The 17,111-nt window shown below is 40.1% G+C and overlaps 1 protein-coding gene across 3 annotated transcripts; it reads left to right on the top strand.

Annotated features, from left to right (window-relative positions):
- Positions 1–197: 197 nt before the first annotated feature.
- On the top strand, positions 198–16,768 carry LOC146657820 (uncharacterized). Of its 3 annotated transcripts, none has more exons than XM_085426151.1 (8): positions 198–354; positions 681–745; positions 831–4,780; positions 4,880–5,145; positions 6,514–6,656; positions 6,759–6,838; positions 9,125–12,401; positions 15,151–16,768. In XM_085426151.1, the coding sequence occupies exons 2-8, from the start codon at positions 736–738 to the stop codon at positions 15,174–15,176; spliced, it is 7,752 nt and encodes a 2,583-aa protein (XP_085282277.1). In that variant the 5' UTR covers positions 198–354; positions 681–735; the 3' UTR covers positions 15,177–16,768. The 3 variants fall into 3 exon arrangements, with proteins under 3 accessions (XP_085282277.1, XP_085282278.1, XP_085282279.1); XM_085426152.1 differs by having other exon boundaries at positions 211–317; XM_085426153.1 differs by having other exon boundaries at positions 266–422.
- Positions 16,769–17,111: the final 343 nt, after the last annotated feature.

Genomic DNA, 17,111 nt, shown 5'->3' on the forward strand with positions numbered 1-17,111 from the left:
ATATTTTTTTTTTATCAAATTGATAAAATTTAAAAAAATACAATTAAGAAATCCTAGTTCGTATTAAACCAAAATATCCTGTCGTTATATCGAATCTCGTGTAACTGCTGGTAAATAACATTATAACTGATATTTTAATTACTTACACAGCGGAGGTAGTTTTCAGGTAGTTTTATTTTGAAGGGTTGGTGAATTCTACGGAAGTGAAGATGTTTTGTTGCGGTGGGGGAAGCACAGGCCAGGGAGAGTCACACACGCTTGAAAAATGGCGGAAACGTGCTCCGTGTTCATGCGACCTCCAGCAGCGGTTCAAAACGGTGCCTCCTAAGCCTTGTCCTGTTTTTGTGTGCATGCGTGAGTAAAAACCTTGCGTGCATCGCGCACTTTAGCGAGTTGCACATCTCGGCATTTTGTTAAAATAGGTAGGATCTGTTTATTCGGTTGACTCGTTTTACGTCTCCTTCCTGTTGAATATGCTACACTGAAAGTTAAATAGAGGTGTTGAGTTCTTTGTGCTGCCATATTTAAAGATAATATTAGCAAAGCGTACAATCTCGCTCTCTCGCTCTCTTTTTTAAGTATTCACTTGTGTGTATAACTTAATAACGGATAACGAAGTAGCGTCGGATTATGTTGTGCTGCTTCTGTGCCTTGAGAAAAATAATAATCTGTTTTTTCAGTTGTCTAGGTGTGTCACTTAATGTGTAAGGCTGTGGGTTAAAAGAGGCATGCAAGATGGAAAACGGTATGTATCACAGAGGTATGCAACGTCTTTGTGAATAGATACTGACCTATGCTGATCTATACTGGTCTGTTGCCTGCCCCCTCAGATACAGTGGAGTGCTCCACCTCTGGCCACATCAAGCAAGTCATCAGCCAAGCAGTCACTGAAGAATCCCAAGTCGAGGCTTTCCATTGTAGTCACTGTGTGCTGGTCTTCAAATCGAAGGTGTACCTTTTTGAACACCTCAACAAGGTGCATGGCCTCAATACAGAAATTTCTCTCAGAGAGGCTGGTTTATGCCCTGGGACTGACAAAGCCAACACAGAGAACAGCAGCAGCAGTTCAGGAGATAATTTTAAATGCCAGAGGTGTGATTTTAAAGCTTGTAGTTGGGATGGTTTAAGTGAACACGAGGAACTGTGTCACAAAACTTCAGAAAATCCTAACGTGTCAGGAGGTGTCATCATTTCAGAAAACCTCGACAGCACTTTAAGTGTCATTTCAGCAAACCAGAACAATGAAGCTGCAGGAACATCGGAAGATCCATCAGTTCTTTCAGATATTTCTACCTCAGAAGCAAACTGCACATTAAAGGACCTGAAAATTTTGCAGGAATCTCCTTCAAGCTCCTGTCCAAACAGTAGTGGTGTGTTTAAAGTCACAGCAAAGTCTGTGATAGATATCACCGGAAGTAAGTCGTACCCTTTTTTGCACACTGACTTGACTACTGATTTGACTAAAACTCCGGAACAATTCAGAAAGGAAACTGTTCCTGACAGTGCTGTGAAGAGATCCAGTGGTAAAAGTTTAAAAGGTCATCCTGTCAAAAAAGCCAAGTTGGATCACGAAGAGATGCTCACGGAAAAAGAAAAAGAAAATAGACAACAGTCATCCAGCAGCGAAGTCAGCGAAGATGAAGACGAGGCAGACGCGGCAAAAGTGTATTCTTGTAAACATTGTGACTACAGTGACGTAGGCATCAGGCGAATTTCTGCCCATTATCAAAGTGACCACCCTTATATCAGATACAATTCTGTCTACATTCAGGACGCAAGTGATCACAGTGCCACCTTTCGTTGCTTGGAGTGTCCAGTTGAGTTTTTAAGCACAGCTGACCTCAAGAGGCACTACTTGGAAAATCATCCAGATGCCCCAGATGTATTTGCCATGAAATCATGTGGCCTCAGTTTGGTTTTCAAATGCTTTCTTTGTAAATTTACTATCAATCTATTGAAGTCTTTGAAAGAACATTACAAGGCAAAGCATGCAACATATGAAGTGGAGAATTCCTTATTGTTCTGCAGATATTCAATGTCTGAATGCCAAGAGGAATCGTCTCAGCTGAGTCTAGATGTTCACTACCAAAAAAGCCACCCAGATGAAGTAATCACATTGGATAAAATCAAACAGTCCGCTTGTCCCACATCACATGCAGCATCAGAGATGACATCTGAGAAGTGTTCAGATTCTGTGATTGTAGTAGATCATTCAGAGACCACACCAGAAGCCTGTAAGAATCGTTCAGAATCTTCCCAAACCACGAAAGGGGAATCTTCGAAGTTTCCAACAAAATCCAGTAATGAAATTACTACTGGACTGGACATTTCCTCATCCAGTTTACCAAATGAAACATTTTACTGCCAGTTCTGCAGTTACACAAGTACCGAGGTTAAGAGTATCCTTGGTCATCACAATGCAAAACATTCTATGGATGCACCAATAGGTACTGATGATGTCCTAGGGTACAGTGCTGAGATGCAGAAACGTCAGAGTGAATCTAAGATGTCAAAAAGTCCTTCATCTTCCCAATTTAATACTAGTAAACAAGTGAAGATGTGTAGGGAAAAAGAAGATCTGTATAAGGAGGATTACACAGCAGATGCCTCAGAAACAGGAGAGAGACAGAACAAGTCCTACGCATGTCCAGAAAACTTGTTTTACTGCCACAAATGCAACTTTGGAAATCCGTCTGTAAAAGGAGTAATTATCCATCAGGCTAAGGTTCATCGAAAGTGTAATTCCAGCACTAAGTGTGTTCTTGAATATACAGCTTTAATCCATGATGAAATCAGGAAAGCAAATGCAAAGGATTCCTCTTCTTCCCATCTACCTCCTCCTATAATAAATGAAGGCGAAGAAAAAGCATTTTTTTGCCACTTTTGTAACTACAGGCATAGTACTTTGGATCGGGTAATGCACCATTACAGCAGAATACATCATGGATTTAAGGCGAAGACTTCAGAAGTCCTTCTGCATACATCTAAGATCCACGATCAGGCACAGAAATCTCCTCTAACATCCACTCAAAATGAAGAAGCTGCTCAGGAAATCCTCAAGCTGAAAATGAAAAAGAAAAAAACAAGGAAGCATTCAAAGTCTTTGGTCATTTCAGCAACACCCTCAGTGACAACCCCACACAGAAAGAGGTCCCTGAACTGTTACGCATGCGCATACAAAACTGACGTGATATATGCTCTGAAGACGCATTTAAGGAAAATTCACAAAGTAAAGCGTACAGTCACAGATATTTTAAGATATTATTTTAGACAAGGATTATTAGAGCCCGGCTATTATTGTGAATTCTGTGTTTTCAGACATGAAAAAGCTGCAGCAGTTTATGAGCACTACGAGGAACGCCACCTAGGACGTGTCCCCTGCGTTGAGTATGTAAATTTTCAGTTATATGCCGGTCCTGGAATGGTCCATTGTAAAAAGAAGAAGCCTGATCTAGAGCAGAGTGGAGGCAATGGCACTGAAAACAGATTGCTATCCCAAAGATCCGGACAAAATAAAGCTGGTTTGTCTTGCAAAAGATGCTCTTTTAAATCTAACTCTTTGTCAGATCTGGCACACCATTACCGAATGGTTCATCCTTTGAGTGCAGAACTTTCCAAGAAAACAAGCGCAAGCTGGCGGGTGGAAGACCAAAGTGACAGACCTGGCTCATTGTCCTCCAAAGTGTTCAAGTGCCTTTACTGCTCTGCAAATTTTAATAGCAAACAGGGTCTCCACATTCACTGTGGATTGAAACACCCGGAAGCTGTAATTGAAAGATATGAACAAGAACAAAAACCAGAACAGCAGCTCCAAAAACGTCTGCATAAGACATTGAAGTCTAGCATAACAGCAGAAAAAAGCCTCTTGATCTACAAGTGTCCAAAGTGTCCATATGTGAATGTTAGCTCCCAAGGGACCCTCACTCACTGTCAAATGAAGCATCCAGCAATTGTAGTCTGGGCAGATGAACTTGAGACAGGTGAAGTCTTTGCATCAAACATGGTCAATTGTACTTTAGGAAGACGTTCTAATGAAAGAGGGTACTTGTGTAAAAAATGTTCACAAATCCATGGATCACTGACAAAACTCAATGCTCACTGTAAGATGGTTCATCATGACAGAAAAGTGTATGAGCACACTGACACTGAAAGCCAGCCGGTTCACACATCTCAGGGCTCAGCACGGAAGGATGCCTCTGTGAAAAACAAAACTTCGAGAGGAGTAAAAATTGCGAAAAGTAGACAGGCTCCACAAACGGAAACTCCTGAGGCATCCCCATCAACTTTGCTGTCCGGCCTCTGCAGCAACAAACAGTTGTACAAGTGCCAGATGTGCACCTATAAAGGACGATATCAATACCTCCAGCGCCACTACAAAAATTATCACAAATTGGATGCAGTCAGTATTTACAAACTTCTTGAGAAATATAAGCGTAAATGGAACTTTCCCAGCAACATACTTAAATCAGGCAACAGCACAAAGGTTAAATGTTTGAAATGTCCAGAATTAACATTCAAGTCGTCGCAGCTGCTCATTGACCACTATAGTACTTTTCACCGCTCAGAGTGGAAATTGGACTTTACTGTGTTGTCACTAGGATTGAGGAAAAAGAAAAACACAGGGGTTTACAAATGTGACCACTGCAACACACAATTAAATGGGATTCGAATGGTGTGTTATCACATGGATCGCCACAGAGCAAGGATGCTGGAGAAGGCCAAGGCTGCGCAGAGAAAGGAGTCGCTTATTAGCACAACACTAGAGCAAGAATCCAGCGAGGTAAGTTGACGCTGTAATTCCTGTCTACGCTCTTTGTCTTCTGATCTACTCGTGTTATTTGACCATTACTGTGATTTTTTTTTTTTTTTTTTTTTCCAGCCCTGCAGGCAAGATGAAATGACCACATTGGAAACTGTGAACGAGGTTAATCGTTGGAACGGGACACCAGTACAGAGCGCCGCTACATCAGAACTCTCTGATGTACAGCAGCCAGAACTAGAATCGAATAGAGACAAACACACGTGTAAACAGTGCGGCCGGATGTTTATGTCATTGAAAGGCTTGCATTCCCATGAGCACAGCCACGCAGCCCTGGCAGCCATCAAGAAACTGGACAATAGCTCCACATCTGGATTAAAACACAAGTAAGAACTTTGGGCTTTTTTTATTGTTAAAAACTAAACTAAAAAAAAGTATTGATAATAGACAAATTTAAGCTCATATATTAAAGCAGTCACACCATTTTGCCACGCTTTTTTCTTCTTCTTCTTCTTCTTCTTGTGGGCTCACTTAAAAAGTAACATAGCCAAATGGAAATTTTAACAGTTGGTCTTGTTTAGTCTGAAAAAGTACAGTGCCTATCTGGGTATTGGAAAACCTTTGCAGAAAAGCTTCTTTATCTCAAGATTTAAAAAAAAAAAAAAAAAAAAAAAAATTTTATGTAAATATTAGGGCTGCTCAATTAATCGAATTTTAATCACGATTACGATCTGGGCTTTAAACGATCATTAAAAATGACTGAGCCGATTATTAGCCCCTCCCTCGTGCTTTACTCTCGCGCTGCTCCGTGTGGCAAATCGAGCGCACCTCTCTGCATTTCGAACACGTGTCACAACAATTAAGAGGACCCGAGGGAAGCTCCGAAAGCTAAGCAGAAGTTATTTGGAGAGGAGAGTGACTGCTGTTGGTTGAAAAGAGAGGTAAAAAAAAAAACTTCAGTGGTGTGGAAACATTATGGGTTGGTGGAGTCAGACGTGGATCAAGTAGACATAGTGTGTAAACTTTGCTACAGTGTCGTAGCTGCACCACAGAGCAACACTGCAAAGTTCACTAAACATAGATGTTTACATTTTTCATTTATTTTTTATATTGCAAACATTTGCACTGTTATCAGTATTTGCACACTATTTTATATTATTTTTTGACAATCTTTAAAGTCATTATTCAATACATTGTTATTGTTAAATAAATATTGTCAAATAATCGAGATCTCAATTTCAGTGAAAATAATCGTGATTATAATTTTTGCCATAATCGAGCAGCCCTAGTAAATATTCGTTTTCACATTTGTTTTAAATGTTGCATTTATTCTCGCATTTACATTCAGGATGAGTAATAATTGATACTTTTAATTCTGCATCATCACAGATGCGCAGGATCTGACTAGTTTCTATAGTCAGGTGACATAATGCATTCCTGGTTTGCCTCAAGGAGGAGACACAAATCCCTTTGGGGTGGCATCGGGAAGAGAACCTGGCATAAAAGTGTGCTAAATCAAACATGCCGCGCTATCTGCTGTTTGAACCCTTTTTGAAGAAGAAGCTTCTTTTATTCAAATTTAGACATTGTTGTCAATTATTTTAGATGTATGGAAATAACTTGGATGAGTTTTATGAGGTATTTGACTTGACAGACATCTTGAATTTGTCATTTCTACTCATTACTCAACACGAGTTGTCACCAAACACCGACAGATTTGCAATGTTATCACTGATTTCTCCTGTTGTCATTAGGAAAACTCTGGTAATGCACATGGAGACGGGTCACTCTACCTGCCAGTCAAAGCCTACTCATCAGAAGGACCTCTGCTGCCCTTTCTGTCTGTACCAAACTAAGAACAAGAACAACATGATTGATCACATTGTCTTGCATCGTGGTATGTTGGAGCATTTGCAGGATTTGTAGGAACGTGTTCTGCTTTCCGATACCTGACGCTGTCACATAAGCATTCCCTTTTTTCCTTTTTTTTTCTTTACAGAGGAACGTGTAGTGCCAATAGAGGTTCGTCGCCCCAAACTGTCACGTTGCCATCAAGGCATCATCTTTGGGTCAAAAAAGGTATTCTCTTTAACTGATGGGCGGACGGTGCTTTTGTTCTACACACTGCTGTCATAACCATGAAGATCTAGAAAATCAAGAGAAAATGAAGTTGAATGAAGAATGAAGTTATTTAAGCCTATAAAAAATGTAAACAGCAATTAGATGTCAGATGTCAACATGTCTGGTATTTGAAGGGAGTAGCCAACGAAAGAGTGGGAGCATACATCCTAAAAATATGAATAGATATATAAATTAACATAAAGAATTCATCAGAATGACATTTTTAAATGTCAACCATGTATCTTGTTTAATAGCACTGCATCACTTTCACAAGCTACATATAGACAGTGGACTTACTTTTGCAAAAGAATGGTTTTATTCACATATCACATTGGCTACAGAGACATTGGCACTGGGCCATTTGATTCCTTTAGTCTGAATGTTTTTGTAGTCCAAAAACTTTGCCACAAATCGGTTTAATATTGATTAAGGTTGCACCTAATGGAGTGATGCAGTGCATATCCTACCCCAATTCCTTGGCTATTAAAAAGTGCTACATTTACAGGGATTAAACCATAAGTAATGTCAAAGATGGACATGGACAACTACTGTGACACGATCCGTTGGTTTCTGAAATTGTGTTTTGATGCCCCAAGATTAGCATTTTCACCACAACCATCTTAGTTTCAAAGTAGGGCTGGGCGATATGGCCTAAAATCCATATCACGGTATAATTTGAAGCATGTGCGGTAACGATATATATCAGGATATATTCTTTTCTTCTGTATAACGTATTTTACACACTATAAGGCACACTTAAAATCCTTTAATTTTCTCAAAAATCGACAGTGTGCCTTATGTATGAATTCTGGTTGTGCTTACTGACCTCAAACCGATTTTGTGTTACACGGTGCGTAGAAATCAAAAAATGTTTTAGTACGACTTTGGAGAGCTATGAAAGCGCACCGCTTGATGGATTGCCGGAGCATTACGGCTGCCGTAGTCAGGAGCCTTGCGGAGTAATCCAAAACTCCGTCCACTTCAGGTCCCAAAGTCAAACACTGCAGCGTCACTGAGAGTTACAAACTATCGCAATTCTTTCATCTTTAATAAAATGATCAGCGTTTCTGCTCTACCAGGTGTAACAATTAAGTTTAACATCCAGGCATCCATGAAAACAGAATCTATTAAATTGAATGGAGTTAGAAGTTAGCAGGAAATTTGCTCGCTAGCTTCCACCTAAACATCATATAGCATGTTCTGACTGAGAGATTTCTGAAAAAATTTAAATGTACAGCTCTGCTATCACTTCCAACATAAATGAAGACAGAAAACTAAACAGCAATGACATTTGTAAGGTTACTGAAGTTGGGCTAGCTGGTATATAATGATGTCCTACGTGATTGCTAGCGACACAGCTACGTTAGCATAACATTAGCACAGTGAAGCGGAAGGATGAATGCCAACTTTTTCCCACTCGATAAAAGTTAACGTGAGGGTTTCTAGTGGTTAGGGACAAATGCAATTGCATGGCAGGATGCTGTAAACGGACCAAACTTCAGTCAGGAGAACAACTGAGATAATCCATCCACAATACGAGGTTAGTCATTAATATACTGCAACAACATGGGAATATAGCAGCTGCGAGAGAATTCAGCATTAATGAATCAATGGGACGGAAGTGGAGGAGTGGAGTTTTTGGCTATCCCCATATTCCAAAAGTGCTTTGTCTCTTTGCTATTACTGTCGCTCAGTAAAAATTGCAGATGATGTTGTTTTTAGTCGCTGCAATGCTTTCAACCAAAACAGGCGCAGCTTGATGACACCATCAACATACGCTATCGCGGTAGAGCGGTATAGTCAAAATCTCTACCGTTGGCCAAATTTATATCGTTTCTACCGTATACCGTTTATACCGCCCACTTCTATTTCAAAGAATAAGTTGTGGTGAGAAGGAGAGGGGCTGACAGTGAAACTGCTATCTCTATGCAGTAAGCAGACAAAAGATAATCCAACATTTTTAAGCAATTTAAACATGATTTGCAAAATAGTTGTAGTAATGTTTTATTCAGTATGCTTCCAAAATCAGTGACTAAGCCCATAAACTCACAAGGAAAGTGTTTACTATGTCATGTCTGTCTTCCCATAAACTATAGGACTGGGAGTCTTATCTCAACCCCATAACTCCAAGTGTATTATATTGGATAAATGAGTTTTTGAGGCTTCCACATCATCAGTGCCCCACCCCAATATAATGTGATGGAAAAGTGTATCATAATTTGGACCTTGATTCTGTCTATGCAGGTCATGAAGAATCATGAACTCGTGGGTCAGGGGAGCCTTGATCAGCTGGAGGCAAGCATTGATAATGTGCCAGTAACAGAAGAAGAAGAGGAACATTTGTCTAACATGGACCAGCTAGATAAGGAGAGAGAAGATGTAGAAATGGAGGACCTTTTTGCAGACTGTGATGAGGTTCCGCAAGCTGAGAACCTGGAAGAAAACTATACCACAGAGAAAAGTGCACTCCAGATCAGGGAATGCCAGGAAACCAACGGAGAAAGTCCTGGCCAGACTTCCGAATCAGACATTCAACATGAAAATGCCAAACCAAACTCTACTGTCCAAAAAGAGCTGCAAAAACAAGCGGAGCTTGTGCTGCTAGAGACTGCAAGAGAACAGGAGACAGGAAATGTGGAACAAAGTGTAACAGAAGTGAAAATTACAGATACCCCATGTGAGGATTACGGCGATCCAGAGGAAGAGAGGCAGACAAATGAAAACCAAGCCCAACCTGAATTCACAGAATCTGGAGACAAACAACAAATGGAGACAGGAAATGTGGAACAAAGTGTAACAGAAGTGAAAATTACAGATACCCCATGTGAGGATTACGGCGATCCAGAGGAAGAGAGGCAGACAAATGAAAACCAAGCCCAACCTGAATTCACAGAATCTGGAGACAAACAACAAATGGAGACAGGAAATGTGGAACAAAGTGTAACAGAAGTGAAAATTACAGATACCCCATGTGAGGATTACGGCGATCCAGAGGAAGAGAGGCAGACAAATGAAAACCACGTCCAACCTGAATTCACAGAATCTGGAGACAAACAACAAATGGAGACAGGAAATGTGGAACAAAGTGTAACAGAAGTGAAAATTACAGATACCCCATGTGAGGATTACGGCGATCCAGAGGAAGAGAGACAGACAAATGAAAACCAAGCCCAACCTGAATTCACAGAATCTGGAGACAAACAACAAATGGAGACAGGAAATGTGGAACAAAGTGTAACAGAAGTGAAAATTACAGATACCCCATGTGAGGATTACGGCGATCCAGAGGAAGAGAGGCAGACAAATGAAAACCAAGCCCAACCTGAATTCACAGAATCTGGAGACAAACAACAAATGGAGACAGGAAATGTGGAACAAAGTGTAACAGAAGTGAAAATTACAGATACCCCATGTGAGGATTACGGCGATCCAGAGGAAGAGAGGCAGACAAATGAAAACCAAGCCCAACCTGAATTCACAGAATCTGGAGACAAACAACAAATGGAGACAGGAAATGTGGAACAAAGTGTAACAGAAGTGAAAATTACAGATACCCCATGTGAGGATTACGGCGATCCAGAGGAAGAGAGGCAGACAAATGAAAACCAAGCCCAACCTGAATTCACAGAATCTGGAGACAAACAACAAATGGAGACAGGAAATGTGGAACAAAGTGTAACAGAAGTGAAAATTACAGATACCCCATGTGAGGATTACGGCGATCCAGAGGAAGAGAGGCAGACAAATGAAAACCAAGCCCAACCTGAATTCACAGAATCTGGAGACAAACAACAAATGGAGACAGGAAATGTGGAACAAAGTGTAACAGAAGTGAAAATTACAGATACCCCATGTGAGGATTACGGCGATCCAGAGGAAGAGAGGCAGACAAATGAAAACCACGTCCAACCTGAATTCACAGAATCTGGAGACAAACAACAAATGGAGACAGGAAATGTGGAACAAAGTGTAACAGAAGTGAAAATTACAGATACCCCATGTGAGGATTACGGCGATCCAGAGGAAGAGAGACAGACAAATGAAAACCAAGCCCAACCTGAATTCACAGAATCTGGAGACAAACAACAAATGGAGACAGGAAATGTGGAACAAAGTGTAACAGAAGTGAAAATTACAGATACCCCATGTGAGGATTACGGCGATCCAGAGGAAGAGAGACAGACAAATGAAAACCAAGTCCAACCTGAATTCACAGAATCTGGAGACAAACAAAAAATGGAGACAGGAAATGTGGAACAAAGTGTAACAGAAGTGAAAATTACAGATACCCCATGTGAGGATTACGGCGATCCAGAGGAAGAGAGGCAGACAAATGAAAACCAAGCCCAACCTGAATTCACAGAATCTGGAGACAAACAACAAATGGAGACAGGAAATGTGGAACAAAGTGTAACAGAAGTGAAAATTACAGATACCCCATGTGAGGATTACGGCGATCCAGAGGAAGAGAGGCAGACAAATGAAAACCAAGCCCAACCTGAATTCACAGAATCTGGAGACAAACAACAAATGGAGACAGGAAATGTGGAACAAAGTGTAACAGAAGTGAAAATTACAGATACCCCATGTGAGGATTACGGCGATCCAGAGGAAGAGAGGCAGACAAATGAAAACCAAGTCCAACCTGAATTCACAGAATCTGGAGACAAACAACAAATGGAGACAGGAAATGTGGAACAAAGTGTAACAGAAGTGAAAATTACAGATACCCCATGTGAGGATTACGGCGATCCAGAGGAAGAGAGGCAGACAAATGAAAACCAAGCCCAACCTGAATTCACAGAATCTGGAGACAAACAACAAATGGAGACAGAAAATGATTTCAAAGTGGATGAAGAAACACCAGCTCAAAAGCAAGACGTTAAAGCACTTGAGCATAAAACACTGAACATTGAGGCAAAGGTAGAAGATGACATACTGCGTCATATCTTACAGTTGGCCAATGATGACAGCAAGATGCATAACAAGGCAGATGAGGGTAAAACGGTCAAGATGGAGAAGGGCACTGAGGCAAGTGATATCCCATTAGCTGAAGAGAGCAACTTCCCTTTGTTCCAGAATCCAAAGAATCAAGTTGGTATAGAGGCAAATTCAGCCTTAACAAAGCTAAATGTTGCACATGTAAATAACACGAGGACAGAGGAGAGTTTAAAAATTGAAAGACATATGTTAACCCTCCCGCCCACTTGTGCACAACTTAAGATGATCACCGGCGATATTTTAGGTGTCTCGTTTACAAAATTAAAGCAGGAAGAAGTGCACACTCAGCAAATCAGTGAACAGGAACCTAAACCTTGCACAGAAATACCAGTACTTGAGGAAGAATGTCTGAAGAAGGAAGTGCACTCTCCTGAATGCTTCAAGGAGGAAGAAGAGAACGGTCCTTTCGAGCAGAACCAAGAATCTGAGATTCTCACAGAAGACGAGGAACGACACCAAGATCAGGCGCCTGGTGACCACGACGGGATGAAGGATGATGATTGTCTGCAAGAGCCTGAAGGTAAAAAGAAATTATGAGTGAATTGAAATATTAGTTTTTGTGCATTTTTGTAAGCAAAATGCAGAAGCGGTGTGGAAAAACTAAATCTTTGCGTCTATAGGATGTAAGAAGGTAAGTAACAGCCAGATGCTACAATCATCAGCAAGTATGGTGACCTCTGTAAAAACAAATTGTCTGGCAGTTCATTGATCTGATTCACATGTGTGATAAAACAATGCACAAGGTGAAGATGCTCAGACAAACCAAAGACATATATGTAGAAGAGCTACATCTGAGACTCTAAAGGCTTCAATAGCGATGTCTAGCGATACTGCAAAGCATCACGTTTGGAGAAAACCAAACAGGATAACAGCACAAGCTGTTCACCTCCACACTTGCCTTTGTTCTACTCGTGTGCTGTGTAGATCACAGCTGTATCCACACCTGGGCATTTGTTATGCAGATGTTGTGGCAAACCTTCTGGCACCTACTTATACAGTACAGGGAATAGGGCTGCCACGATTAGTCGACTAGTCACGATTACGTCGACTATCAAAATCATCGACGACTGATTTAATAGTCGACGCGTCGTTTGAAGCTTTGTAAGATCACAAAAGACGCAGGAATAAGTAGTAGGATTTAAGAGTGTAATAACGGACTGATACAGAAGATGGCAGCACTGCATGTACAAGGATGCCAGCTGCCGTTAAACCCCGAAGAAGAAGAAGAAGCAGTGTCCCAGAATTCATAGCGCAGCCCAGCTCAAACGGCGGCAGCTAGTTAGTTTTAATATTACTCTTATTATTCTTTCTGGGTCACAAAATAAAGGTTTAACATATGTTCAGGCGAGAATGTAGCTGTGTAAACCTCAAATATCTGCTCAGTTTATCAAGACAACCACATATTTTCAAAAGCGCTCCGACGTTTTCGGAGACGTCTGTTACCCACTAGCTCGATAGCGAGCCGGGGGCTAGGCTCACTAGTGCCCTGAGACCCACCGCTGTCTTTCGCTACTCAGGTTAAACATATATAAGTCACTTAGATAACTTAACAATGTTATTGTTTAGCTTTTTTTAGTATTTTATTTGTTCCTGAGTAAATCAGTTTGGGTGAGATTAAAGTTATAGTTTTTACATAGCTGAATAAACGTCAAGCAGACAGCTGATTATCAGAAGTGTGAGATTCTCGAGAATATACTCCAGTGTCCTGTTATATTTTAGATAGCAAGGAGTTTATTAAACTTCACCGAAACAATCTGCAAATTTCATTAAAATTTAATAAACTACCATCTTGTCTTTATTTTTAGTTAGCACAGACCTTAAACACTTAAAGCTGTAAGCTAATGATAGTTATATAAGAGCAGATGCTGCTGGTGCAATAAGATGTACTTTTACGTCCAGTGGACGCATGATCTGATTAGTCGACTAATTGCAAAAATAATCTTTGACTAGTCGACTATCAAAATAATCGTTTGTGGCAGCCCTAACAGGGAATACTACCTGCACAAACCAGTCATCATCAGGTATTAATCTTGATTTCACTCTGCCATTACAAATTACATAAACATATGGGACAGTTTTCATGCTATATCCTCCGAACCTTTCGTAAGTGAATATTCTCTAGGGTGTACAGATGTATGAATCAAGCCTGTTCAGAGTTAGGATGTTGTATAAAATATAAATAATGCAGCATGCAGTGATTTGTATGGTATCTCTATCGTATTTATTTTAAAAAAATATTTAAAACCCCTCTCTCTTCTATAACAAGTTACAGAAAGTTGGCACCTTTAAAAAGAATGAGGACCTGTGACCAGAGCAGTACATTTTTGGATACTTTAAGAAGGTGCAGTTCATGCTTGGCACATATTTCAAAATCAAGTATCCGTGATGGTATCCAGGCATCGATTACCTTCAAAGGTATCACTAATGCTTAATAGTATCTACTAGGTTTAGAACAACAGAGACAACGGCTTTTTTAAGAAAGATCATATTTACATAAGAAAGAACACATTTGCATCATGAAATTAGAAACATAACAATGTAGAACATAAAATCGTCATTTGAATTTAGTACCAAATCACAAAAGTGAGGTCTTTAAGTTGTAAGGCAATGACCCTACAGTATTAGAGAGAAAACCACAACAATCAGATGATACCCTATGGGCAAAGCACTTGGTGATGGTGGGAAGGTAACCCTCCCTTTTAACAGGAAGAAGCCTCCAGGGAGGGACAGATGTCTGCCACAACGGTTGGGAGATGAGGTGAAACTCCTGAGCAATTTATCTTGCTCTTTCAATTATATAAGCTATGTTCTGATCTTTGATAGGATTAGAACACAGCACAGTCCCTTCAGTTTTCAAACGCGTACAGGGTTGTAAACACAGTGGCAAAAATGTTCCTAATCACACTTTTGTGAAATATGTCAAACTCAAAACGACCATGTGTTTTTCAATAAAACAATCTCTGTTGCTTGAAGCATTCAACCACATCACGTGGTTTTAGCAGCCTGTTGACTTTGTTTCGTTTCCAAGAATTGTTATGTTGTTGCCTAACCTTTCAGATGCCGTTTCCAAGAATCAACTTTGTGTGATCACAGCTCTAGAACAGCTAATGTACTAAAAAGACTCTGATATGAATGTCAGAGGCCATTTCTTCACCATTATAGATGAACTCTTAGCCTAAGTTAGACATAATGTTTTTACATCTAAAGTAAAAACATTATATGTATACAGATATCCTATTTAATCACAGCAATATCTCTTTCACTTTCAGACTGTTCTTGGCAGTGTCCACTTTGATGCTGCTCACCCAGAGAATCACCTCTGTGTCTTTGGACCTTCAGGAGAAACGAGTCGTACTGACACCATCCAAAAGGCAGACTTGTGTCACGCTTCTCCCTCTAATCAACTACATCCTCAATTTTACCACACTGCTTGGTGGTCCTTTGGATTCCTATGGACAATTCATTACTCTAATGGAGGGGATCAACCTCACCTCGCCACCCAGTCCTCTAGGTGTAGTTTTCCTAAAGCTGATGCAAGTATTAATGCTAGAGTGGGTTAGATTTTATCTTGTCTTTTTTCTGAAACATCTTATCCATGATTTCAACCCTGGCATCCTCTATGGCAGTGGTTCCCAAACTTTTTTTGCTGGGCCCCCCCTTTGTTTTACAGAAAAGTGTTCTTCGCCCCCTCCCCCTTGCTCGCGCACACACGCACGCACGCACGCACGCACGCACGCACGCACTAACACATCCTCCAACCACACACACCCACGCACGCACGCACTAACACATCCTCCAACCACACACACCCATATTTTGCTCAATTGCGGTTTATTTCACACCTCAAACATTTAGTAAACAATTGAGCAAATACAAGTAATCTGCAGGTAGTAAGCAGGGTTTTAATAGTTTTGCAATTTTCAGTAGTTTTTATTTTATATTTAGTTTTGACTTCAGATTTTCAATTTTATATCAGTTTTAATTAGTTTTTACCAATTGTTTGCTAGTTTAGTTTTTATTTTGTTGAAAATCCTTAGTTTCAGTTTAGTTTTGATTAGTTTCAGTTATAGTTTTAGTTGTGTTTGCAATAATTAAGTGTAACAAAATCCCAGTTTCATCATATCAGTCATTCTCTTCTGCTTATCCTTGAGTATGTTGCGATTCCAGCTACCATCGGGATGCATCACGCTGCCTTGCCTGGGGTTAGCTTCTGTTTTCTGGGGATGAGGGTTGAGTGTGCTCCCTTACATTCTCAAGGTAAGCTAGGTTAGCCTTCTTGTGTGAGCTTTTCAAGTGCACTTTAAGGTTTGTGGGAATTTTTTCCCCTTTAGAAATGTCCCTCATAATTTGTCTCTTTCCACTACAAGACACTTGCTTTATCCAAAACAGTCATATTCAAAGTAATCCCAAATTGGAATCTGGCGCTTTCTCCTGACATGATTCTGCGCGTGGACGGAGCAGCAACACAGACGACTCGACTAACGTACTGCCACCTGCTGGCATAATTAGACAGCAAAAAAAATCTGGAAACTAAACTTCATTTTCACCCTTGACTATTGTATGACACGCACACATCAATGAAAACTAAACACAGTTTTGCTATAAATGCAGTTAATTTTAATTAGTTTTGTGAACACTCATTACAGTTTTAGTTAGTTTTCCTTTTTTTGTTTTTATTTTTATTTCCATTAACAAAAATGTTTTTTCACTTCTAGTTTTCATTATTTCGTTAGTTTTCGTTAGCAATAATAACCTTGGTAGTAAGAAAATAAACTACTAACTCTTTTACACTACGTCCACGCCTACACTGGTATTTTTGAAAACGCAGCTGTTTCGTCCACACGTAAATGGTGTTTCAAATCACCGAAAACTGAGATTTTTTTTTTTTTAAACTCATCTTTTGTGTTTATGTGTGGACGAGGAATACAGAGTTCGTCATGCAACATTAAAGGCATGTGCCTTTATTCATGTCAGGCTGTGGGCAATGTTATTGTTTACATGAGAGGAATTGCAGAATGGCAGCTATTCAGATTAACAGTATTTTGTCTCCATCTTCAGGTTTTACATGCTTACATATAAACACGCAGTTACTGTCCCTCCATTTAGAAAGGCAGAGGCGTCACGGTGTAATTATTTTACATGTAGTTGTTTTTTTCCTGTGTAATATTCAACATTGCTATCAATAAATTTTTCAAAAAAAAAATGCCTCTGTGCAAAATGGGTTTTAAAA

The sequence above is a fragment of the Rhamphochromis longiceps genome, linkage group LG12 (assembly GCF_057381845.1).
Source record: "Rhamphochromis longiceps isolate RC_006_pf linkage group LG12, R_longiceps_female_GT1.1, whole genome shotgun sequence".
NCBI lineage: Eukaryota > Metazoa > Chordata > Actinopteri > Cichliformes > Cichlidae > Rhamphochromis > Rhamphochromis longiceps.